The sequence below is a fragment of the Arachis stenosperma genome, chromosome 9 (genome assembly GCF_014773155.1).
Source record: "Arachis stenosperma cultivar V10309 chromosome 9, arast.V10309.gnm1.PFL2, whole genome shotgun sequence".
In the NCBI taxonomy this organism is placed as follows: domain Eukaryota; kingdom Viridiplantae; phylum Streptophyta; class Magnoliopsida; order Fabales; family Fabaceae; genus Arachis; species Arachis stenosperma.
The window spans coordinates 148,168,095-148,193,522 of NC_080385.1; the positions used below are offsets into that span (position 1 = coordinate 148,168,095).

General features: G+C 32.2%; 1 protein-coding gene and 1 pseudogene across 2 annotated transcripts; one reads left to right on the forward strand and one right to left on the reverse strand.

Moving 5' to 3' along the window:
• The first annotated feature begins 18,068 nt into the window (after nucleotides 1-18,068).
• On the forward strand, nucleotides 18,069-20,805 carry LOC130947463 (uncharacterized; annotated as a pseudogene).
• A 1,196-nt stretch (nucleotides 20,806-22,001) lies between these two features.
• Nucleotides 22,002-25,428, reverse strand: LOC130947995 (uncharacterized). 2 transcript variants are annotated; one of them, XM_057876708.1, is made up of 5 exons: nucleotides 24,950-25,428; nucleotides 23,814-24,196; nucleotides 22,970-23,522; nucleotides 22,813-22,889; nucleotides 22,002-22,506 (listed from the first exon to the last, which is right to left on the reverse strand). In XM_057876708.1, exons 1-5 carry the CDS (start codon nucleotides 25,379-25,381, stop codon nucleotides 22,224-22,226), a joined length of 1,728 nt encoding a protein of 575 aa, XP_057732691.1. In that variant the 5' UTR covers nucleotides 25,382-25,428; the 3' UTR covers nucleotides 22,002-22,223. The 2 variants fall into 2 exon arrangements, with proteins under 2 accessions (XP_057732691.1, XP_057732690.1); XM_057876707.1 differs by having other exon boundaries at nucleotides 22,970-24,196.

Genomic DNA, 25,428 nt, shown 5'->3' on the forward strand with positions numbered 1-25,428 from the left:
TGTTGTAGAAGTGGTGTGGTTGTCGCATTTTTTTTCCTGCTTCTTTCTTCTTTCCTTCTCTCTCTTTATCTCTCCCACATCTCTCTCTGTTTCTTTGTTATAATTATTTTATATAATATTTTTAATTTATGTTTAATATGTTATGATAGTTTTATCTTATTTTGTGTTGAAGTTTATGTTAGGTTAATTTATTAAATTATTGTACTTTAATTGTTGTTATTATTAATAAAAAATTAGTTTATTTTAAATTATTTAATTTTATTTATTTAATTTTATTTTAGTTTATTTTATTTTAGTGTAGTTTGATGACACAAAACTTGTTAAACGACGAAGACATTATGTATAAATTTTAGCAACTGGTATAACATCTAACTTATATCTTTTATGTGTTTAAAATTTGTATTATTAGTTGGAGCCTCAATTTTATATAAGTATCACTTTTATGTTAAGGTATTCGGGTCTTATGAATGAGAAGAAATTTACGGACGTCGTCGAGCGAGGACATTAGGACACACCTCAGACGTGCTGAATTACCATGTCTGGCATTAGTTTTTGCTTTGATCAAAAGATGGTGCTCTGAGTCCCATACTTTTTACCTGTCCTGTGGAGAGTTGATCATTACCCTGCTGGACGTGACATATCAGTTGGGGTTTAATATTGATGGAGATCATGTACGCGGCTGCATCGGTAGATGAGAGCAGTTCTACGAGGGATATTCTATTGAGGACTTTTGCCATCAGCTACTAAGAGTTGTACCTGGCCCAATGACAAACAGGCACAGAACAAGTGGATTGTCAACCTCTCACAATTTTGAGATATTGTATGTCGAGAATTGGAAGCAGAGTTGTCAAAAGAGCACCTGATACAATGCACCAGAGGATAAATCATGCAGATTATTAGAGGCATTTTATTTCCGGATGCATCTAACTCTCTTGTTCACAGGAGGTGGTTGCCTTCTGTTGGAGGATTTTAATAAATGTGGGAGATTGTCTTAGTGTTCAATTGTGCTGGCGTGATTGTGCCGTCAGATGTGTCGTGCCACTAATTATAGGCAATAGAACTTAGGTAGATGCAGTGGTTTACTTCTCTCTTGGGCATATCATCATATACCCATGTGTCGATCCGACAAATTTGACCAGCGCTGATTTTTCTCTAGTTGAGAAGTATTGATACCTTTTTTATTGGTTTTATTATTTTTTAGGTTAATGTTTATAGTTGTGTGATTTCTAACAACTCATGATATCGTAGGTGGGTGGGTTTGGAGCTACTCAATGACAGAGAGAAGACTAGGCTTTGGCAGTGGAGATGGGTCCTCAACGATATTTATTTATAATGTAAGTATTATTTTAAATTATAGTTAAAATTTTTTAAGTCCTTTTTCTTGAAGTGCGTGATAAAATTGATCGCAATATGTCTTGTACAAAAGACTTGGAAGGCACGTGGTGGTTTTTAACCACTTCCATCAGTGTTCAATCCAGCATCAATCAACTTGTGCCAGTCCAAAATTACCAATAGACTTGGCTGAGGTGTGACATGCTACCTGAGATAAGACAGAAATTTGATCAAGTCTCCTTTGTGTCTCTCTCAACCACGGCAAATGCAATAGGCAATATATTTGAATTGTCATCTTGGACGATAGCCATAAATAGAGTGCCTCCATATTTGTTATACAAGTAGTGTCATCAATAGATATAAGTGATTTGCAATGCTTGAAAGTTTCCACATAAGGAGGAAATGTCCAGAACTCCCAATAAAATATGGCAATATCAACATCATCACGCTAAGACTATATTACAAGTTGCACCCAATGACCTAAATTATCATAGTTGTTAGAACATATCAATATTTAATTAAGTATATGTAACTAAATAAAACGTAATGAATCTTACTGGGTAAGTACATCTGCATTACGAATAACTACCTAGGAAGCTTGTTGTATGATTCCTTCTAATCTCCATATATCCCAACAATGACTCTCTATTTTGTAAACCAAACCTTTATGTATGACATTTTGTAACCAAGTGATTCTTAACGGATCCTAGCAAAACTCTCATGTCAATTATTAGATATGCTTTGATCATTGTGAATGTGTTGAGTTATCATCTTTGAGTCCAATCTTTTATGGTCTTGGCCTATTGATGTTTACATGCAAGAATGATTAAGGGTGGCAATGGGTAGAATAGGCGGGTAGGGTTTATATCCATTCCTAACCTTACTCGCGGATTGAGACTTGAGAGCAACTCAATCCTAACCCTATCTGCGAATTTTTACAAATATGCAATATTATTATAACCTAATGAACATAAAAATTAAAAATTTAATACAAACAATACAATCATCCCATAAACAACATAACTATCAAATGTTCAATTTTATATGAAAATTTTTGCTTAAATTAATAACATAAACACAAATAAAATTATTGTAAGTCCATGAGCATTCCATTTGCTATAATAACATCATCACTAATCTACGACTTCAGATACAACATTATTATCATCATCATTTGTAATTTGATAATAAGATTTTTTACCTAAAAATCAAATATATTATTTATTAATCAATCTATATAAAAATTTAGCATTAACATAAACAAATAGAAAATTCGAATCATAAATAATTTCTTTCTCGATATGTTGCCCACAACCAGTTTTGATTACGCATAAGAACCTCCATGGTATCTTCATGAAGACTATCACGGTAAGGAGTAATTACTCGACCACTTGTGTTGATAGAAGACTCAGAAGTAATAGTAGACACGGGGATAGATATCTCTCGCAATTCTTTGAAGGGTTGGATACGAATGTCAAAGATATTAGCAAGCAGCGCTGATAAGGAGAGTGGGGGCAGACACAGAGTTGCAGAGAGATTGAGATTTGAGATAAGAGAATTAGATATTAGGGTTCTTGAGAAGTTTGAAGGATTGTAAATATGTGATCTGAGTGTAGGGTTGTGATATAATGTTATATTTATATATACTAAAATAGAATTGGTTTTTATATAAACAAAAATATTAAATTATCAATTGATGATCTTGACTCAGTAGTAAATACCTTTTGCACTAAGTGAGACTCAACTCGTACCCTACTCGACTCGGACTCAAACCCGCTCCGTATTCAACTCTACCGCAATGAATCAGGTTGGCAACCCTATCCGACCGGGTTGGGTACCCACGGATAAGATGCATGTTGCCACCCCTAAGAATGAAGACTATTGTATGTCCTCACCTCCTATTTTTTCTACTTTCAGCGATAAGAAATGCGTATGCTCTATTGATAACCTAACCCAAAATGAGTGCACTATACATCATATTTCAATTGGTCACTCTCTAATATCTTATACTCTACGACCTTCCTAATGCAATATGTCTTAACTACTATAATAACTTCCTCCTTGTTTTTAAAAAGTTGCCCAATCTCAAACCCGTTGGTAGGATCACCCTCAAAGTCTTTTGGACCAAACAAATAATCTTGATTCATTGTCTCGAGATTCAATGTGAAAAAGTGAGCAAAATGATCGTATGTCGAGAAATAGCAGGCTGTGTTGATGCGAGTTGTGAGTTTGTGAATTAGTTAATCTCTTCCTCCTCCTCATCCGGAATATCCATGGTTTCAGCCTCTACATCTTCACTATTAGATACAGGGTTAACTTGATAGGAATTTGTCATTGAGTCTCTGATCGCAGAACCCTTATGGCTTTCAAAATCTGCTTGCAACATCCCATAATTAGAATCCTCGATATTTGAGCCCTCTTGACTACCCTTAGGTGACATACTTAGGTCAACCATTAATTTTCTAACATTTGTTCTGGCTGTCCACTTGAGGAGGTATCATAACCAATATGCAAAGAATTCTCTCCACACAGGTCGACCAGAAAAACAAATAACACCAAGAGATGGATATTTGTCCAACGATTATGTCAACTCCTTATTAGATGTATGCCCTCATCATCACATATCTGATACCTAGATCACACAAAACCTTATTAGAATTGTAGTAACATAATAAAATAATAATAAAAATGTCACCTATGAAATATAAAATAATAAAAATACCTAAATACACGCATGAATAATAAGATTATACCTTTTGTAAAAATAAAGTATCATCTACTTCCATCGGGTATCTATAATAGTTCTTTTCACTCTCTTTGTGTATTGTTGACCAATGACATGTACTATAAAATTCTTCAACGTTGTTAGACATCTCACTTCAGCTGGCATGTATATAAAAGTTAGTTGAGTAGAATTAAATGCAATAGATCTATTTTAATCATATATTATTTCACCATCATAATGAATAGATAACAATAGTATGTCAGACATTTTAAAGCATAAAAATCAGAAGAAAAAAGAGTAGAATGAGAGGTGAAAATATTTTTTTTTTATTGAGTAAGCTTCTCACTTGATGATATTTATAAAGAGTTGGGGGCAAGTTCATCGAAATCCTATGTAAATCTTGAGAATGGTATAAAGTTCGCCTAAGACTTAGGTGATTTTTGTACGATTTCAAGTAATTCACGAAAAATTTGGATGAACTTTAGAGTATTTACTAAAGTTTTTTGAGAGAGAGTTGAACGAACTTCAAGAAAACTCTAATAAAAAAATACAGATCCTAAAAAATAAAAATATTTTAATTTGTTCTAGAAATTAAAATTTTTTTAATTTTATAATAGAACAAAAACCAAAAGCTGACACATGTTGCAAAATTTCTTATTTCTTAATAATGTGAGAGCGTTTTTTATTTATTTTTGCAAAATAAAATTATTTTCTTTTAAATTACAATATTCCATGACAATGATCATTCATATTAAAACATATAGTTGTGGTTAGGGCTGGAACTGAGTCAAGCCAGCTCATGAGCCAGCTCGAGCTCGATAAGCTAAGCTCATGAGTTGGTGAGCCAAGCTTGAGCCTGGAATTGAGCTCATAAATTAAATGAGCTGAGGTTGAGCTTGGATAAGCTCAGCTCATTAGTTCGTGAGCTGGCTAGATATATATATATATATATATATATATATATATATATATATATATATAATACACATATCCTATATGCATTTAGTCTATACTTTTAATATTATATATATACATATGAAATAGTAATATATAATTATATATTAATGATCTTAATTATTTAAAATTTTATATTTATTTATTACATATAATTTTGATGTAAGACATAAATAAAAAATTTATATTTATTGATAGATAAATAATATATAAAATTGTTCTTTTTAAATATTTTTTAAAATATATAAATTACAATTTATTGATATAAAATTATAGATTTTGTATTTATGTTCCTATCACACCCATTATAATCTTTAATTTTGATCCAATAAAATAAATTGCATGCGCCGTTCCACCATTTTAAGCAGAACATTATATTCATATCTTTTTATATATTGACTGATGATTAATTTATAGGCATATCAACTCATCTAAATCTTGTTAGGTGTGACCAATGCGTTTTAATTGTTCAAACAAAAGAATGTTTTCAATGATTAACAAATATATTTTAAGAAATTTATCCACCACGAGTTAGCTTGAGTATATATGTTTATATATATTATATACGTAGAAAACCTTGCCTTTAAAATAAATAAATAAATAAATGTTTAGGTGTGTTATCAGTCTTTATGAAGCTATTATTAAAATGATTAAATTACTCTATTATTCTATGTAATTTTATTAAATTTATAATTAAATTTTTATTCTTTACAAATTTTTAATTGAATTTATTTATAATTACATCATTACCATTAAAAAAATGTTTAATTTAATTGAATATATTAAGGCATATTTATTAGTCACTAGTGTTATATGAGGGATAAAAACATTTTTACAATGTTTACTATTAAAAAAATTATATAAAAACAATTAAAAATTTTTAAAATACAGAAACATAATTACAAATTTGAAAAAAATTCCAGGACTAAAGAATAATTTAACTTACTGAAATCCAATAAAACTTCCGTTTCTATATCTTATGCTTAGCTTGTTCATTTCATAATTAGCACTAGTTGTAGAATTTAAGTATAAGATTTAAGATTTAAAATTAAAAATTAACTCATATTAACTAAAAATAATTAATTTTCTAATTGAACTCATATGTTAAATTTATGACAAATTATACTCGTATATCTTTTGAAATTTGTTAAAAATTATAAAAGTTGCATAAGTCATTTTTAACTTCTACAAATTCTTTATCTATAAAAAAAATTCATAATGATATAGAAGAACAATCACAAAAATTCTTTTCTTAACATTATCATGAATGACATACATTTTTGTCATTTAAACTGAAGCAAATAACATAGAATTAAAAAACGTTAATATAGAAGTGACAACAAATGCATCTATAAGAATCTGTTGTTTACTTTAACACGATATAGATAGAATTATTTATACATATTTTTTTATTAACTTAAATTTTATAAATAAAAAATTTTGTGTTATAATATCAGAATTTTTAGCTATGATTAACCAATAAAGAGTTTGAATTATTATTACTACTACTCCAAAAGAAAGCAAAAAAAAAGAAACTAAAGGTAAGATAAACTAAAAATATAAAAAAATAGATAAAGTATTAAATTGATTCTTTACGTTTAGGTATAATCATGTTTTAATTCTTAAGGTTTAAAGTGTCTTATTTGAATTCAAAAAAGTTTTATTTAATTTAATGTAGTCCCACCGTAAAGTCAAGTTAAATAATTAACGAAATATCCTATATAACAGCAGTACAAAAACAAAGTCAATAATCTGGAGAACAAGAACAAATTCTAGAGGCACAAAATCAACTGTGAAAATATCAATACATTTATTTATCATTCTCTTTAGTTCTATAAAATATATTTTATTTAAATTGTAAGAAGAATAATAAATAAATATATTGATGCATCTACGGTTGATTTTGTTTCTCTAGAGCTTGTACTTATTCTCTAAATTATCTACCTTGTTTTTGAACTGCTGTCATATAAGATATTATGTTAATTATTTAACTTTGACCTCATAGTGAGACTACATTAAAATTAAATGAAATTTTTTTGAATTCAAATAAGACACTTTAAATCTTAAGGATCAAAACAGAATTATATCCAAATGTAGGAACCAATTTAATACTTTACCCAAAAAAATTTTATGCATAATTGTATTTTATGTTTCTCATTTTATTAATTTAAATTTTTAAGTTAAGTAATTTTATGATAAATGTTAAAAAAATTAAATAAATTTTTTAATTTTAAATTAGCTAACGCAGAAGAGATGAGTGTTTACTTATCAAAGAAATGAATAGTGTGTGCAATTTTGATAAATTTTAGAGAATGTGAGTTTACATTCACCTTGAATTTATTGGTTAAATTTTTGTGTGTCAATTGTCAAAGAATATTAGCAACTAAAATTTAACATAACGTCACGGTTTATGAGCTTTTCTTCTTTTGTTGTATCCAAGATGTGATATAATAAGATACTTCCTACTTCTTTTAATCCTTAACTTAATAATAGAAGAATCAAATGATTACTATCTCAATTATTCCATATTTATTGCTATTACACAATACACACCTTGAATTTTATCAGAAAAAAAGAAGACACGTTGCTACTTACTAGTGACCTTAAAAAGTATTGCACCCACCAAATTAATCCTACTAAATATACCTATGAATATAAGACAGATTGAAATTATGTTAGTTTAAATTTTGGGTTAGACAGATTGAACTTGATTAATCCTAAAAAATGATAGGTTAAATAGATTATTAGTAAATTTTTTTATATTTAAAAAAATTATTCTGGTCAATACTTTTTTATTTGACTTAAAAATTCAATCCATCAACAAAAAATACTGTTTATTTAAAATTTTGAACTAAAAATAGTATTTTTTATTAAAAATATCTTTTTAAAAAATAAAATAAAAAATTAAGCCTATCGAATTGACTATAAACAGTCCAAACTAAAAAATTATGACTCGTAAACAAAATAGATTTAATCGTATCATGAATTTAAGCAAACTAGAACTAAATAGGTAGAGTAGGTCATTTAATAGTTCTAATATTACATAGGTAAAAAAATGATGTTTCTTTTTCATTTATGGATAAAATATACTATTTATTATTGAAGTTTGCTAAAAATATTTTTAATTTTTATTTGATTTTAATTTTGTCCCAAAAATTCTCAATTTGTATCAAATATATTTATGACTAATTTTTAAAAAAATTTAAGATCAATTCAAGAATAAATTTACAAGAACAAATTTTAACACAAGCAAGCCAAATATAATTATCTTACATTATTACTAGATTGATTCTAAATTTTTTAAAAATTCAGCTATCATAGTTATATTTGATACAAATAAAATTTTTTTAGGATAAATTAAAACAAAATAAAATTTATTGATATTTTTAAAATTTTTAATAAATTTAAAAAAATATATACTATTATTCTTTAATTTTTAGGATATTTTTCAACTAAAATGTCAAGGATTATCCACTGCAAATTTGAACTAAATTTTATGATTTATCACTGATTATTAAATTACTATATATATAAAATAAGATGCAATTTTTTATACTTATTTAAATAAATAAATAAAATAACTATCCCACCTAGTCAAATTAGTTAAAAATGTTATGTTTATTAAGATGAGAACACAACTTCTTGCAAAACAGTTATTTGGTAATAAAATACATTAGTAAAACATATTGATTAACATTACAGATTTCTGAAGGGGTTAATTATCTCCAAGTTTAGGTTAATAAAACTTTACTAATAAATGATTAGAAAGAGAAAATAAAATAAAAAAGAAATTTGGTGTTTAAGAATGAAGGACACACATACACCACAGGGTGAGGTTACTGTCTCTCTTTCTCTCTCTTCTGCCCCTAACTTTCTCTCTCTATCTCTATTTTGTGATTTTTTCTCTCCTCTGTAATAATTTATAAATAAAAAATTATATGATACAGATTTAAAGATATAATGATCTAAACCACACATCCTAAAGCTACACTTTTCACTCAAAACCGTAACTCTGCACAAAGAAAAGCATCACCTAATGGAAAAAAGTAAATTAGAAGATTTAAGAGAAGAAATAATTAAGTTATCAAAATTAATAGATCAAAAATTAATGATTTTAACTAATGTTAATTGTAATGACACCGAATTCTTAAAATCAATACAAAATAATTTTTCTCAAAATTTTTATTTTACTATAAGTTTTATTGAAGGACTTCAAAAACCTGAAAAAACTTATTTTTCACACGGAATTTCTAAAAAATGTTATCATGGAAATGATTCTCCACATCTTTATCATACCTTCAACCCACAATTAAATTCTATAGTAGATATGCTCGAAGAAATATTAGTATGTATAAAATTTCAAAGGGATAAGGAAAAAGAGAATCCCAAAGAAGAAAAACTTCAAAATATAATCAACATAACAGATCTAAAAGTAAAACCACCATTGAAATTATGAATATTGAAGAAAAATTAGAAGAAGTTACAATGCTTTTTAAACAATTAAAAATGGCTCAAGAAAATAATATTATGGAACATGGTTTTCAAATAGAAGAAGAGTTAGTTAATTCTGAAAATATAGAAAATAAAGAACACATTCTAGATTATTCAAGTGACGAAGAACCAGCAATTCCAATACAAGTAAAAAATGAAGCTGGAACATCTAAGGATAATCAATCTCAATTTAAATGGGAAACATGTTTTGATAATTATGCTTTTAAAAAAGGGGTTTATAAATAAAGATTCAAAATATACAAAAATACCATCAAAATACGTTCCTAAAATCCAGGAAATGGAAGGAGAAAGAATGCTCGATTTAGACTGCAAAAAGAACGAAAAAGAAATTTTCGAAAACTGGTTAAATTCCTTCGGGTAAATACCCTTTCCGGCCCCTGAACATTTTAAAGTGGGACATATCGCACCTTTATCATCCAGAAACCTCAACCAGGTCCTCAACCATCAACATAAGTGGACAAATCGACCCCTGTGACCGGTTGCCAACAGATTGTCTGGATGACGTGTCAGGTGGAGGCTGAGTTGTCAACTCCAGATGCCACGTGTAAGTAGAAGTTGTTGCAGGGACTCAAAACCCCCTCCCTGCAACTGAAACGGCGTCGTTGCATTGAGTTAACTCAAATGCAACCTACTCCCTGACCCAATCTCTCTGTCTCTGAAAAAACAAAAATCAGCCTTCATGAGCTCCTCCGACCTCTCCTCTCTCTGGCTCCCTCCGCCACAATCCGCCGCCTCCACCTCCACCTCCGCAGCACCACTACCACAGCAACAACAACCACCTCCTCCGCCGCCGTTCAACCAGGAAACCCTTCAGCACCTCCTCCCTTCCATTTTGCCGGCTTCCTCCCTCTTCTCCGGCTCAACAGCCTCCTTCACCACAGAAGCTTCTAAATCCGAATAAATCCGAATGATCTGAATCTCCGCCTCCGCCACCACCAGACTTCACATTGGAAGCCGGCAAGATCACGCCGGAAGTAAAAGACAGTATTCCATCCTCAATGCTGCTCCGCGAAGTAGGGGATCTCCTCTTCTTATTCTCATCGGATACAAACTGCGACTGAGACTGAACAGAGAACAAATTGTTTCCACCATTATTATTGTTTACAGACAAACTCAGAATCTCACCAGATTCTGTTTTGTTGTTGGCAACCGTTTCGATCCCACCTGCCGAAGAAGAAGGGTCGTTGAGCCACAACGAAGAAGGATCGTTCTCTCCTTGATCACAACGCAGCTTCATGCACTTGTGGTGAAGCTTGGGGTTTCTGAGTGTGTTAGAGTCTGCAATGCTTATATGGGGTTGAAGACTGTGGTGTCTTGGACTGTGGTCTTGGAAGGTGTGGTGAAAGGGGAGGGTTTGGAGAATGGGCGGAAGGTGTTCGATGAAATGCCAGAGAGGAATGAGGTTGCTTGGACTGTGATGATTGTGGGGTATGTTGAGAATGGGATGACTAGGGAGGCTTTTGAGTTTTTGAGGGAAATAATTTTTGGGTGTGGGTTTGTGTTGAATGATGTGAGCCTTTGTTCGATTCTTTCGGCTTGTTCGCAGTCTGGGGATGTGAGCTTGGGGAGGTGGGTTCATGGGTATGCTGTGAAGGAAATTGGGTGGGATGTGGGTGTCATGGTGGGGACTGGGTTGGTTGACATGTATGCAAAGTGTAGTGGCGTGGAATGCCATGATTGGTGGGTTGGCCATGCATGGGAAGGGAAAGGATGTGGTGGAGGAGTGCTGGGGAGGGGTGGTGAGTGGAGGGTGTTGTCGGTGGGGATGAGAACAGTTTGGGCAGGAAAGGGGTTTTTAGTCCCTGCAACAACTTCTTCTTACACGTGGCATCTGGAGTTGACAACTCAGCCTCCACCTGACACGTCATCCAAGCAACCTGTTGGCAACCGGTCACAGAGGTCGATTTGTCCACTTATGTTGATGGTTGAGGACCTGGTTGAGGTTTCTGGATGATAAAGGTGCGACATGTCCCAATTTAAAATGCTCAGGGGCCGGAAAGGGTATTTACCCAATTCCTTCTTATTAGAAGCCTTTACTAATCCAAAACTTAGTGAATTGTCTGGAAGAGACATTTGGAATTACATAGAGTTTCATACTAAAGGAACTATAAGAGATTATATGACATCAATAGAAAACCAAATAATAGAAGAATTAGAAACAAAAACAACAGCTTATGATAAGATATTATATATAATGATGATTCTATATAAAGAATTTTTTGGAAAAAATATTATAGATCATAAACAAGAAGTCTATAATAAAGAATATCAAGAAGCAAAAAATCATTTAGCTAATATTCAGATATATGATTTATGTAATGTGGAATCTTATATATGTGAATATAGAATACATTATTACAAATTAAAAGAAAAAGATAAAAATTATTATCTTAGTATGTACATAACAAAACTTCCATATCCTGCTAATGAATTTATAATGGGAAGATTTATAAGAGAAATAAATAGAGGAACAATTGAAAATAATTTTGGTGGAGCAACCTCTGCAATAAGAGAGGAAATAAAAGAACGTTGTATGCAAGAAGCAACTCAAAAAAGATTTGCAAATATAATCAGAATTTGCTGTCAGGATAATGAAGAGATACCTCAAAAATATGGTCTTAATAAAAATTTTCAAAGAAAAAGAAAATATCAATTTAGAAAAAGAAAATACTATCCAAACTGGAGAAAAAAGAGATATTTTAGAAAAGAAAATAACAATAAAAACAAAAGACAAAGAAATAACTATTGCCCGAATAAAAAAGAAAATTGTAAATGTTGGTATTGCCAAGAAGAAGGATACTACGCAAATGAATGCCCGAAAAAGAAGGATAAAAAGGATCTTACTAAACAAATAGAAATTGCTAAGTCTTGTTTCATGGAACCATTAGAAGAATCTGATGATAACTTAGACTATATTTTTGAATATGTCTCGGAAACAGACTCAGAGACTGAGTAATAATGCTACATTTATTACTATAAAAATAACAGAAAAGTTTATAAATACTTTCATAGATTCTGGGGCAACACAATGCTTTGCTAGTTCAAATATAAAACTTAATTGGAAAAAATTAAAGAAACCATTAAGAGTTAGAATAGCTGACAAATCAATACATAAAATTGACCAAAAAGCAGAGATGGTTGAAATTTTTATTCAAAATTATAGGTTCATTGTTCCATCTATATAGACTCTGGAATGGATTTTATCATAGGAAATAACTTTTTAAAGCTATATCATCCATTCATTCAAGAATTAACATATATAGTTTTAAAAGCCCCACACGATTCTTCAATAAATCAAAAATCAAAACGTATAAAAATACCAACTACTACTATAGATAAGATGTTAAAATTTAAAATATTTTCTATATTAGAAACATGTTATTTAAATCTATACTTTCAGATAAATATTCCAAAAAATAATCTTGAAATAAAGATAGAAGAACTTTTGGATGAAATTTGTGCTGAAAATCCTTTAGATATTAAAAATACAAATAACGAATTAGTAAGCATTAAATTAAAAGATCCCACAAAAGAGATAAATGTTCCAAATAAAATTCCTTATTCCGCAAGAGATAGAGAAGAGTTCTCATTAGAATGTAAAGATCTTTTGGAAAAAGGAATTATAAGATTAAGTAAAACTCCTCATGCGGCTCCAGTTTTTTACGTTGAAAACAATAATGAAATTAAAAGGGGAAAACGAAGAATGGTAATAAACTATAAGAAAATGAATGAAGCAACTATTGGTGATGCTCATAAACTTCCAAGAAAAGATTCTATTTTAGAAAAAATTAAGGGAGCAACTTGGTTTTCATCTCTTGATGCAAAATCAGGATATTGGCAACTTCGTTTAGACGAAGAAACAAAGAAATTAACTGCTTTTACTTGCCCAACAAAAGAATCAACAAGTGTGTTGCTTTATGAATGGAATGTATTACCATTCGGATTAAAGCAAGCCCCAGGTATTTATCAAAGATTTATGGAAGAAAATCTAAAAGAATTAAATGAATTTGTTTTAGTATACATTGATGATATACTAATTTTTACAAAACAGGATAAAGAAGATCATCTTCAAAAGTTATTAATAGTTTTAGAAAGATGTAAACAGAAAGGATTAGTTCTTAGCAAAAAGAAAGCAAGAATAGCAAAACAAGAAATAGAGTTTCTTGGATTAATTCTATCCACTCAAGGAAAGCTAAAACTTCAACCAAATGTTCTAGAAAAGGTAAATTTATTTCCTAACAGAATAGAAGATAGAAAACAATTACAAAGATTTTTAGGGTGTATAAATTATATTTCGGATCAAGAATTTTTAAAGAATATAACAGAATACACTAAAAGCTTATTTCCAAAAATAAGTACTAAAAAAGAATGGAAATGGGATGAAAAAGATAGTATACAAATTCAAAGAATTAAAGAATTATGTGAAAAACTTCCAGAACTTTATATTCCAGAAGAAAATGACTACTTAATAGTAGAAACAGATGCTTCAGACATAACCTGGTCAGGATGTCTAAAAGCTAAGAAAGCTATAAAAAGTTTGGAACAAGAAAAAGAATCACTAGATTCTAAATATCCCCCAAAGGAATTACTTTGCAGGTATATTTCAGGGACTTTTACTCTAACAGAACAGAGATATACCACTCATGAAAAGGAAACTCTAGCAGCAATTAAATCTCTTAAGAAATGGAAAATTGATTTACTACCCAAAGAATTTACATTAAGGACAGATTTAAGTTACCTAACAGGTTTCATACGATATAACTTAAAAGTTGATTATAATCATGGACGATTGGTAAGATGGCAATTATTTCTGTTACAATATCCAATAAAAATTGAATATATTAAGGGTGACAAAAATGTTATTGCAGATACATTAACAAGAGAATGGAGTTCGTCTACAACGCATTAGATCAAGAAATTCAAAAATACGAACAAGAACTCGAAAAATGCAAGCATTGTCAGTAAATAAGGACACAGATCCAATCCCTCAAGAAGGTCATCGAAGCAATGAAACCAACACAACAACCAAAACCATCAGAGTTCAGCCAGCTAAGCGTGGTGGACAAATCAGGTGAAGAAAAAATTCCAAAAAATAAAACAATTGCTGAAATTATCAAAAAATCCACCCAAGATAAAAAATATTATGTAATTTATAATGGCCCCATGAAAGGAGTATATGATGCCTGGGAGAAAGCAGCACCATTTACACATCAATCAAAAATAATTCATAAAGGAGGGTTTTTAACACTGGAAGAAGCAAAAGAATCCTTCAGGGAATATGAAGCTCTTCATCCAGAGCAAACCCTAAAAAGAGCAGATAAAGCTCCAATTCAAACCCAGAGAACAGGAATAATAAGAAACATTCCTACAAAGGCTGAAATCAAGGAAAAGAAAAGGGTCTGTAGATCAAATCTCAAAGAAACCCTTAACATAGTCCTGAATTGGACTGAAGAAAAAAGGACAATCTTGGGATATTATCCTATTGCCAAAGAACAGCTAACAAAGCTGGTTATATTTCCAGATGCTTCCCCATCTGACACCTATCAGTTTTTCCAGTATGGATTAATTGATACAATTTTAATTTTTAATGATTTGAAAATTATTAGTGAGTTTCCTGCAGGATTCGTTGATGCAGTAAAGAGATTTAAAAATATGATTGACAACGTAAATCCAAGGGATATATCCCTAAAATTTACAAACAGTCAACCTATTTTTAATGAAGAAGAAGAATGCTTGGTTCCAGCACACCAAGTAATATTCATGTCCGTCTTCCCAGGAAATTTTCAACCAATTGATCAGATACAAGATTTAACAATTTACAGTCATGAAGGAAGGCTAGCCAGTACATTAGCAAGGGTTTTTGAAAGAAGTCAAAAAATAACAAAGGAATCTCACACAAGGATTAATTATAAAAGTAGAAATACTATGCTTGTGTCCAGTAAAAGGAATGAAATTGAAGAAAGAGAAATGAGACTCTTAGTGGAATTTGAATCAGCATTCTACAACTTATCTGGACTCTTAGAAAAGCTCCCCGAAGGGATAAAGAGGAATCTCTGCTATTTGATAAAAGACAGAGAAGACCACAAGTGCCAGCTATGTGTCTCAGAGTTATCTGAAGAAAGTAATAATGCAACGGAATCAACCCACATTATAAAGGAAGAAGACAACGCATCTGAAGGTCACATGATGAAAGAGGAGGACAGCACATCTGAAGCATCTCTCAACATTATTGCATAGTGACGTAAGCACTTAGGTCATAAAGCACCAACAATGTAGCTGGTGCAAGATAGCAAACAATGACGTAAGCAATGACGTCATAAGAAGGGTAAGGATGGGAATTGTCCATCAAACCCAACTAGTATAAATAGGTTGCTTAGGCAATTGTAGAAGTATTAGACAATAGAAAGTAGGAGGCTAAGAGTACTCATATGCTAGGAGAGCAAGGAGGAAGTTGCCGAGGCGATTCTATAGTCTGAAGAAGAATTCCCTTAGGAAAAACCAATTCTAAACTCCCCTCTGGAGTTAGTATCTACAATCTCCCCTCTGGAGATAAAAACATCTTATGTAAATATTCTAAATAAAGGAAGTTTTTCTCCAGAAAGGTACGCCTTTATCCTAATCTCATAGTTATGAATTATTTAGAAAGTTTAGAATTAACGGAAGAATCTGATTATTATAGATTATCTGCCTTACTAGATAATGAAAAACAGGCTGTTCTAAAAATAGAATTAAATCTCAAATCAAATGAAAATTTTAATAAACAAAATCTTTTAAAAGAAGTTTTTAATAGAAAAAATATAATATACTATGGAAAAATTCAACTTGAAGCCCCTATAAAGATAAAATCCGCCAATGGAGAACTTGAAATAGCTTTGATAAATGATGAAGAATTGAGTAAACAGATTGAGAAAATTAAGGATCAACAAAAAAGATCTAAAATTGGATGGATTCATATTAGTACTATACAAGTCTTAATCAAATCTACATATATGAAAGGAATTAATTCACTAATAAGCTTAGCAATCTGTGACAAAAGAATTACTGATGACCCAATAGATCAAATAATTGGAATTGTTCATGGAAACTTGGCAAACGTAAATGTTAAATTCAATGCCCATCTTGGATATGCTATACCTTTATCAACTGAAAATCTTGGAAGATCTATAAGTTTGGCTTATAAATTTCACAGAAAGAATCTAATGGAACAAGACGATGAACCATTTTCAATTACATATGCAATAAATTATGCTTTAACAAATAGCCATCATAGTATAATATTTAAAAATAGAGAAAGAATTTATGTCGATGAATTATTTCAGAAAATTGTAAAGACAGAAATACCAAAATATAAAGCTATTGAAAACCCAGTTCTTTTACTAAAAGAACCATCAGGAAAATTAGTTTCATCAAATTTTCAAATAAGAGAATCCAAAATTAATAGTCCGTTAAGTTTATCTAAGTTAAAGATCAAAGAAGAAAATTCTGAAATAAAAGAATTAACAAAAAAGGTCGAAAAATTAAATGAAACCCTAAACACTAAGTTATGACAATAAATAAAGAAAAAATATATGTAACCTATCAAGACAAGAAACAAGAGCTCTTTGAAAGAGAAAATCGGTTGAATTATTTACAGTTTTCTGAAATAAATCAAAGAGCATTTAAAGCTCTAAAAATAATCTATGACAAATTGAAAGAAGAAGTTGAAGAGTTAGAAAAATTAATAGAATCTCTAGAAAATAGTAATAAATCGATGATAGAATTTGCAGAAATTCTAAGATAAATAATGAAGTATACAAAGATTGAAAGACCAGAAAACAAAATAAAAAGAAAAAGGGCGAAAAAATTAAAAAGTAAAATAAAGGAGTATAAAAGGGAATTAAATAATCTTCAGTTCGAAATCAATGACCTTATAATAAAAAGGATAGAAATAAGAACAAATATAAACAAGTTGGAGCTAAACTTAAAAAATTTATAAATGCCTGGAAAACCATATTATGACTTAAAAGAATTAAAGTTGTTGAAAGAAAAAATGGAGAATGAAGTTGAAAAATTAAAATGATATTTAGAAACAACAGAAAGTGTAAAAATAAAAGAGGTTTTTGAGGATTTGAAAAATTATATTAAAGAAAAAGACAAACAGATAAAAGATTTTATATACAATAATCCATGCAAAAAAGAATATTATAAACTAAAACAAGATTGAAAAACTATAAAAATGAAATCAGAATCAGTAATAATAGAAATGGTCAATACTTTTTATGAAATTGTAAACTATAAAGTACCACCAACTAAATCTATACAAATTATAAACTTATTCGAAGCAAAATATGAAGAGTTAATAGAAATTTTAAAAATAGAAATTTTGAAAAAGAAATTACATCTAAAAATTAGTATCAGAGCCAAGTTAACGATTAAGAGTAACACTTTTTCTTTAAACAACACTTTTAGTGACACGCTTTTAAATCAATAAAAAATAAAAATCTGTAAATCTGTACAAAAGTACATCTGTACAGTAGATGTACCCGTTATAAATTCTCACATCATACTCTCGTTTCATCTCTCTCTCTCTCTCTTTTTCCTTTTCTGCGTTTTCATTCATTCACTCATCTAATCATCTTCTTCCATCAATTTCTCTATTTCAATCTTATTTTCTCTAATTTCTTTTCCATTCTCACGCAATTCTAGGGTTTCTTTTTTCCCCTCTTTTCATCACACAATCGCGCAACACCCTCCCAGGTAACACCTACCCTCCCCTCATTCATATACCTTCTTCTGCTTCTACTGCTTTTCCATTCTGTACCCTAATTCCCCCTTCTCATTGATCCCAATTTTGTTTTCATAATTCAATTCGCGGTTTGATTGCCGTAAAGTTTGAGTTTTTTTTTTGTGCTATTTTTCTAGTTTTGTGTTTATTGTTATTTGTGTGTTTTGATTATGACTCGTATCGTTTATCAGGTGGCATGTGTGGGGCTTTGAATTTCGGTCTGATTAGGGAAGTCCCTTTTCTGTGTTCCCCCCATTTTCCACCCATGGGTGTGACTCTCAGATTGGGGTCACCGTTTTTCTTTTTCTTTTTTGTTTTTCTTTTTGGTTTTCGGGAGATTGAGATGGTGGTTTAGCAACTGGGTTGTATTTCTTACAGGCTTTCAGGAAATAGTTGTGTGTGTTCATTTATGCTTGGTGGGGTTGATAATTGAGAGGGATAGAGGCTGGGGTTTGGTTCTATATATAGTAGTGTGTAGCAGTGGTGAGGAAGTTACAGAGGTTCTGTGAGGATGACAGATGTTCAGCCGCTACAGCAGAAGCCTGAGTCTGCCGATGCTCATGCTGAGTTCGAGCGTGGACTGGAGGACTTTATGCGTGGGCAGTTGGATGATTGTATGTCATTTGCCTCCTGTAGTTCCTCCCAGGCTCAGGGGGATGAGGAAGATGAGGGTGATCAGCTCGCTCGGAGGAGGCGTAGGTCTGATCTCGAAGGGGATGATTTGGCGGAGTCCTCGGCTGCACAGAGGCGCCACTCGCGAAGTCTGAGTTGATGGCGCTGGCTGGGTTGCACACGGTGTCTATGTTGGACTCCTCTTTCTTGAGGGGATCACAGTCCCCAACTTCTGGACAGGAGGGTGCCGTGGAGAGACCGAGCACTCAGGCATCTGCTATTCTGCAGATGTGGCGCGAATTGGAGGATGAGCATTTGTTGAACAGGGCTCGTGACAGGATGAGGGAAAGGTTGAGGCAACAGAGGGGTTCTGAGTCTAATACCAATGGGTCCAGTACCATGTCTGATAGTCGAGGCAGTGAGAATCAAGGCAGTTTGGGGGATGCGAGTGAAAGCGAAAATGATTTTGGTACTTGGTCGCATGATCGGATTGAATCGCGGAATGCACGTGCAGGGGCGGAGCTAGATACAAGCAAAGGGGGGCAATGGCCCCCCCTAATTTTAATTTTTTACATGTAAATTATATGTAAATTTCAGTTTAGCCCCCCCTTAAAATTTTATTTTAGTCTTATTTTATTGTGTAAATATTTTTTGCCCCCCTCCAATATTTTATCTAGCTCCGCCCCTGTGCACGTGGGGATCGTCTTGTGTCTAGCAGGGAGCAATCTCCTGATCTTGGCGAAGTCGAGAGGGAGAGAGTTAGACAGATTGTTCGAGGATGGATGGAAAGCGGTATTTGATGATCATTCATCGAATGTGAATCAGAGAAACAATAATGGTAGAGCAGAATGGCTTGGAGAAACAGAGCGTGAGAGGGTAAGAATTGTCAGGGAATGGGTGCAAATGACTAGCCAACAGAGAGGCTCACGTGGGAGCCGGAGGGATGCTAAAGTCGATCGAGCGCGCGATGTGGTTGCTGATCACGATGAAGGCCAGCCAGAGCATGTTCGGCGGGACATGTTGAGGCTGCGTGGAAGACAAGCTCTAGTTGATTTGCTTGTGAGGATAGAGAGGGAAAGGCAAAGAGAGCTGCAGGGATTGTTGGAGCACCGAGCTGTATCTGATTTTGCTCACCGCAACCGCATTCAGGTCTGTTGGGTACCCTGTCAGAATTCCTTTGCAATTCATGGTTCTTTTAGTCATGGTGTCCTCAATTAATCTTGAGTTGATTATGTAAGTCAGTCATACAAGAACTGTGATTTAATTCAAGGAGATAAAAACTTATATTATTGTGTGGATTTTAACTCTATAAAACTCATTTTATGTTGTGTTTGTGTTAATATGAATAATCTACATACATTTGTTTCTGTTGTGTGGTACATCTGATCTGGACTGTTGTATTTCAATTCTTTGTATACTTCCTGTTGTAAATTGACTATTTATACGAGATGGTGTTTTCAGTCTTTGCTCAGAGGTAGATTCCTCCGAAATGAAAGAACTGTTGAAGATGAGAGACCTCCGTCTATGGCTGCAAGTGAATTAGTGCAGTTGAGACAACGACATACAGTCTCTGGTATAAGGCATGGAAATTAAACAACTTGATAATCTTTTTAAACCAGTGGGTGGGTGGCCTATTCTGCCTATTACTCATCTTGGAGCTTCTGCTTTAGAAATAAGACAAAAATTCAAAAGGTGATCTAGATGTATCTGTGTCTGCCAAGTGCTCAAGGCTTGTTAATTTCTTTGCTAATTGTTGAGTTTTCTTTTAGTTGTATTTCTTATGATTTGCAAAATAAATAACTGTTATTTATAATGGTTGATTTTCATTCATTATATTTGTGTACGGCCACTGTTTATGGGCAATATTTTTGCCACTAGCTTTTTCTTTATCAATGTTATTATAGGAAAGGTCATTCAGTTCTCTTTTTTTTTTTAAATTTATTTCTTCTCTCTCTCTCTCTCTCTCTCTCTCTCTCTCTCTCTATATATATATATATATATATATATATATCACACAAAGAATTGGATATTTTTCCTTCTGACATTGAATTACTATTCCGTTACTGGTTATTGTGGTAAGATGTTGTTATAATTTTTTTTCCATCAGTATGTAGTGTTTTCTTTAAATTTGCGCTGTGAAGTTCAACACACAAGGTTTTGTCTAGTGTGAGTTTGGCTCATTCTTTCTGCTGTACTACCCCCCACCACCGGGGGAAAAAAAACATTTTTTTGCCCAATTATTTCCTCCACAACCATGAACTATCATATACTAGGATAAATGTTCTTATGTTCGGTATTATTTATTTATACAGAATACAAAATATGGTGATGAACTGATGATTGTTGACTACAAGTTCTAATGTTTGTTGCTAGTGATGGTTATGTACTAACTTATCTAGTTGTAATTTAGGGAGGGGTTTCGTTCAAGATTAGAGAATATTGTTCGTAGTCAAGCAAGTACCAATTCTGATACTGCATCAAATAATCGTGATTAGCACTGTATTGAATTAAATTATATTATATTGAACAATAAAATCAAATACAATATAAATCATAATAAATTATAGATTTAACTACACTGTTACTCTTTATAATTTTACTAAATTTATAATTAAATCTCTATACTTTTTCTTTTAACTAAACTCTTATATTACTTTTAATTTTATAATTGTCATTATCAATATAAAAAATATTAGAATTGACTATTTTTCTATAAATTAAAAATATCTATAATTAAAAATTTAATTAGATCTTTGATCATATATGTTTTTAAAAAAATATTTTATTAATTTTAACATTTTTAAATTAAAAAAATTTAATTACAAAATTAAAAGTAATATAAAATCTAATTGATAAAAAAATAAAATAAAATAAATTATAAATTTAATACAATTATAAAAATTAACAGAATAATTAAATCTAAATTATATCAATGTTATCTTCTAAATCAGTATCATAAACTAAATCTAAATTATATCAATGTTATCCTCTAAATCAGTATCATAAACGCCTTCTTTAAGTTAATCCAATAGCTTGATCTAGTTGCTAGTTTACACAAATGTTGTTTGCGCATACCTAGCGTCTAGAGCACACAGTACCTAATTATTTGAATTTATGCCGCTTTTTTCTGAGGTGAACCGATAGGCGAATTACTTACAACAAAACAAATGTGCACATTGGATAAAAGAGTTATCGTTGAGTTGTTAGACTCTTTGTGCCAAATTTAAAAGTTCACATCTGAAGGCAAGTTTTTTTTTCCTCCTATTAATAGATCGTATATACATTAACATATTTTTACATGAAATCATCAATCAAATATAAACATCACTTCCAAATCTGACGCTTGGTAGACCAACCCATTTTCTGACGCTTACAAGACTTTCCATTCATGACTGCTTTCTTCTTAATTTTTCTTTGATCTATCATCTTCTCATGTCTCTGTTTCCGATATCGTGTGCGGTTATTCAACCAGCTGAAATAATCTTTTCCTGTAGTGCAGACAACGAAGTCCACAAGTTCATCATAATCATCGAGTTCTTTGGGATTTCCTAGTATGCAATCAAGGAAAGCTTCCCCATTGCAGGTGTAGGAGGTGGCAGAACCTGATCTGTAAAATATAAAGGCAGAAGGGACACTATCAGGTATCCTGCAGGAACCTTTTCACTTAAACAAAACTGTAATTACTTCATCAAGCAATTTATGAAGCTGGTTCAAACCTCAACAACTCATGAAAAGAATAACAATAGCACTAAAACTGAACAGTATTGACTCGAAGGCACTTTTTCTCTATCTTTTCATTTCAGCAACATTATAATTCATCGGACTAATTGCATGACATTTCCTTTTTCTTTTCAAAGACAAATGCCAACACCTAAAAGGCCAAACTCGATTACAATTTAGAAACAATGTGTACCTTAAATTTTCCTTTTGAATTCCAATGAACTGCTCTACAACTTTGTAGATAGATTCTTTATCTCCATATCCAACCCCCTGCAAATTCACCAACGATTTAAGAACAACATACAAACCAAACTTAATTCAAGAACAAGAGAACTGAAAGCACACTTCACCTCTTCAGTATTATTAGATTGGACTACAATGGAGTAAGATTTCAGTCGTTCATGCCTTAATGGATCTAAAGAAACTAAATCCCCTTCTTCAAAAACAATGAGAGACATCAGTGCCATAATTACATATATACACCCCTTTGCCAACAAATGTAGCTCACTACTAAAACTTATATATAGCAAGCCAGAGAAATGCACAATCATCGATTTTGAGACACTGTGACTTGTTGTTTGTTGCATTTTCATCAAATCACACAAAAACGCTTGAAAGGGTAAGCAAAACTTTATTTCTTGAAAATGCCGAACATGGCTGATCAATGAACCATATTTCTCGTGGAGAGAGGTATTTTCCATGGTTTTCAAACAACCTGAAGCACCACTATTAATTAGACACTTAATCGCTTGCATCAACGAAACACCCATGAACTTCAATATGGATGCAAGAAGACATATATCTCTGGCACTGGTATTTTCCTTTACACAAAAACAATCTCTAGAAGGATATTGGGAGAAAGCTCGATGAATTAGGCCTTCCAAAATTGAGTCAGCCATGCCCCTGCATGAATCAGCAATTATGCACTGCTTCCCTTTCATAAAAGCAATGCAATCGGCCAAAATGTTGGCTTTTGTTTTGGAGGATATTTTGCATGAATTATCTGACAGCAATAAGACTTGGTTTAATTTGCTATTTGTGACTTGCAGAATAAAAGATTGAAATGTTGGATGACGCTTCTTATGCTGGGACAAATCATAGCCACATTTCGATTTGGAGTAAAAATTATCAATTTGCAAATGAGTAATGTGCATAGAGTACAAAACAACAGCTTTTTGGAATCCAATTATGTACCAGTTAATATTAGGAGCCAAACTAGTGGAATCTAAGCCAGCATCAATGGCTTCAGAAACCAAGGAGATTACATGTGCCTGGAACATCTTTGGTGCAGAAGGCATAGTAGGGTCCATAAGCAATGATATGGCAGGTGCAGGGCTAAGTCCAGGAAATCGAGAATCCTTGTCACAATGCAAAAATAATCTACTGACAAAATTCTCAAAAGCATTCTCATTAGAAACTGACAGATTAAAATGGACAGCTATCACCAACAGAACACTTGCAAAATCATGATGCATGGAATTGTGCACAAAAAGCTTTTCACCCATGGAAGATACTGAATCGACAAGCATGAGATAGCTTCTTAAAGTTTGATGTCTTAGAAGCTCATCTGCAAAAACCTGAAATAACTTTCAAGTTTAGTTGGACATGAATCATAACATTTCTATACATGTTTGTGTTTGGAAGTTAATAAAACAGCTAATATATATAGAAAATATGACTACAAACCTCAAAAACTTGGATAGCTGTGACAAGAATATTGCATTTGCAACTACAACTAAAATTAATGGTAAGCAAATTGAAACTAAAACTTCATACAAACTGAAAGAAAATATTTTCAAAGCTGAATCTTGTTGCGCATCCACACCATGAGGCTGGTCATCAGAACAAATAAGCGCCAATGACAATATATAGAGAAAGACTGCACTGAAGAAAAGATGTAGACACTTATCTATGCTGATTTGGTAATGTCAAAGGAAAATAATAGGCCTTCCACAAGAAAAGTGAACCAAAAACAGCTAGTCCAATTAAAACAAAAGTCTAAAACTTCATAAAACCTTCAGAGAAGCCACTAGAACTTTACGGTGAGTTATTCTAAGGGACAAAATATTGCTTTTACTACAGTCGAAACCGTATAGTTGAATCCATGCAACCAACTAAAGCTATCAAAAGAAAACGTGGCTATTGCTAATATTCTCGAACGCAATGTGTAATCAATGCACCCAAATTTTCAAGTAAGAAACAAAATCACAAGCTCCACAAAACAATTTAAATTAATAACAAATCCTAAATTAAACATCAGAAACATTAATCAGGCAGAGAACATAGCCACTAAAGCAGAAGCTAGAAGCAGTTGCAGGTAGTAGCCTTGCCTCTAGCAGCGCACACAGAAACAGACGGCAAGAATCGGATAGTTCCACATCAGCACCTGAGACGAAGTTCCGGAAGCGCAGGCGGCAATTGGCGACGTGGACCGAGACGAAGGCGTGGAGTGCACGGTGGAGAAAACGCGTCTTGTCGACGAGGAACTTCTGGTCGGAGTGAAGGAGTGTCAGAGAAACCATGCAGCAGCGAAGAAGGATAGCAACATCTTCAACAAGCGGCCAAATCCGTGAATTCTGATCCGGATTCGGATCTGACCCGGCAGCGTGACGGTCATGGAAGAGAGGGAGGGCAGAGAAGAGAGTTCGGAATGCGGTGCCGAGATTTTCGAAGAGGATTTCGCAAAGAATGAGAAGGTCACTGTGGTTGAAGTTGGAATTGGATTTAGAGAAGGAGAGGTATAGGGTCTTAGGGTTTTCCATTCTTCATGAGAAGGAGTTTCTTTGGCTGAGTGAGTGAGAGACACAGA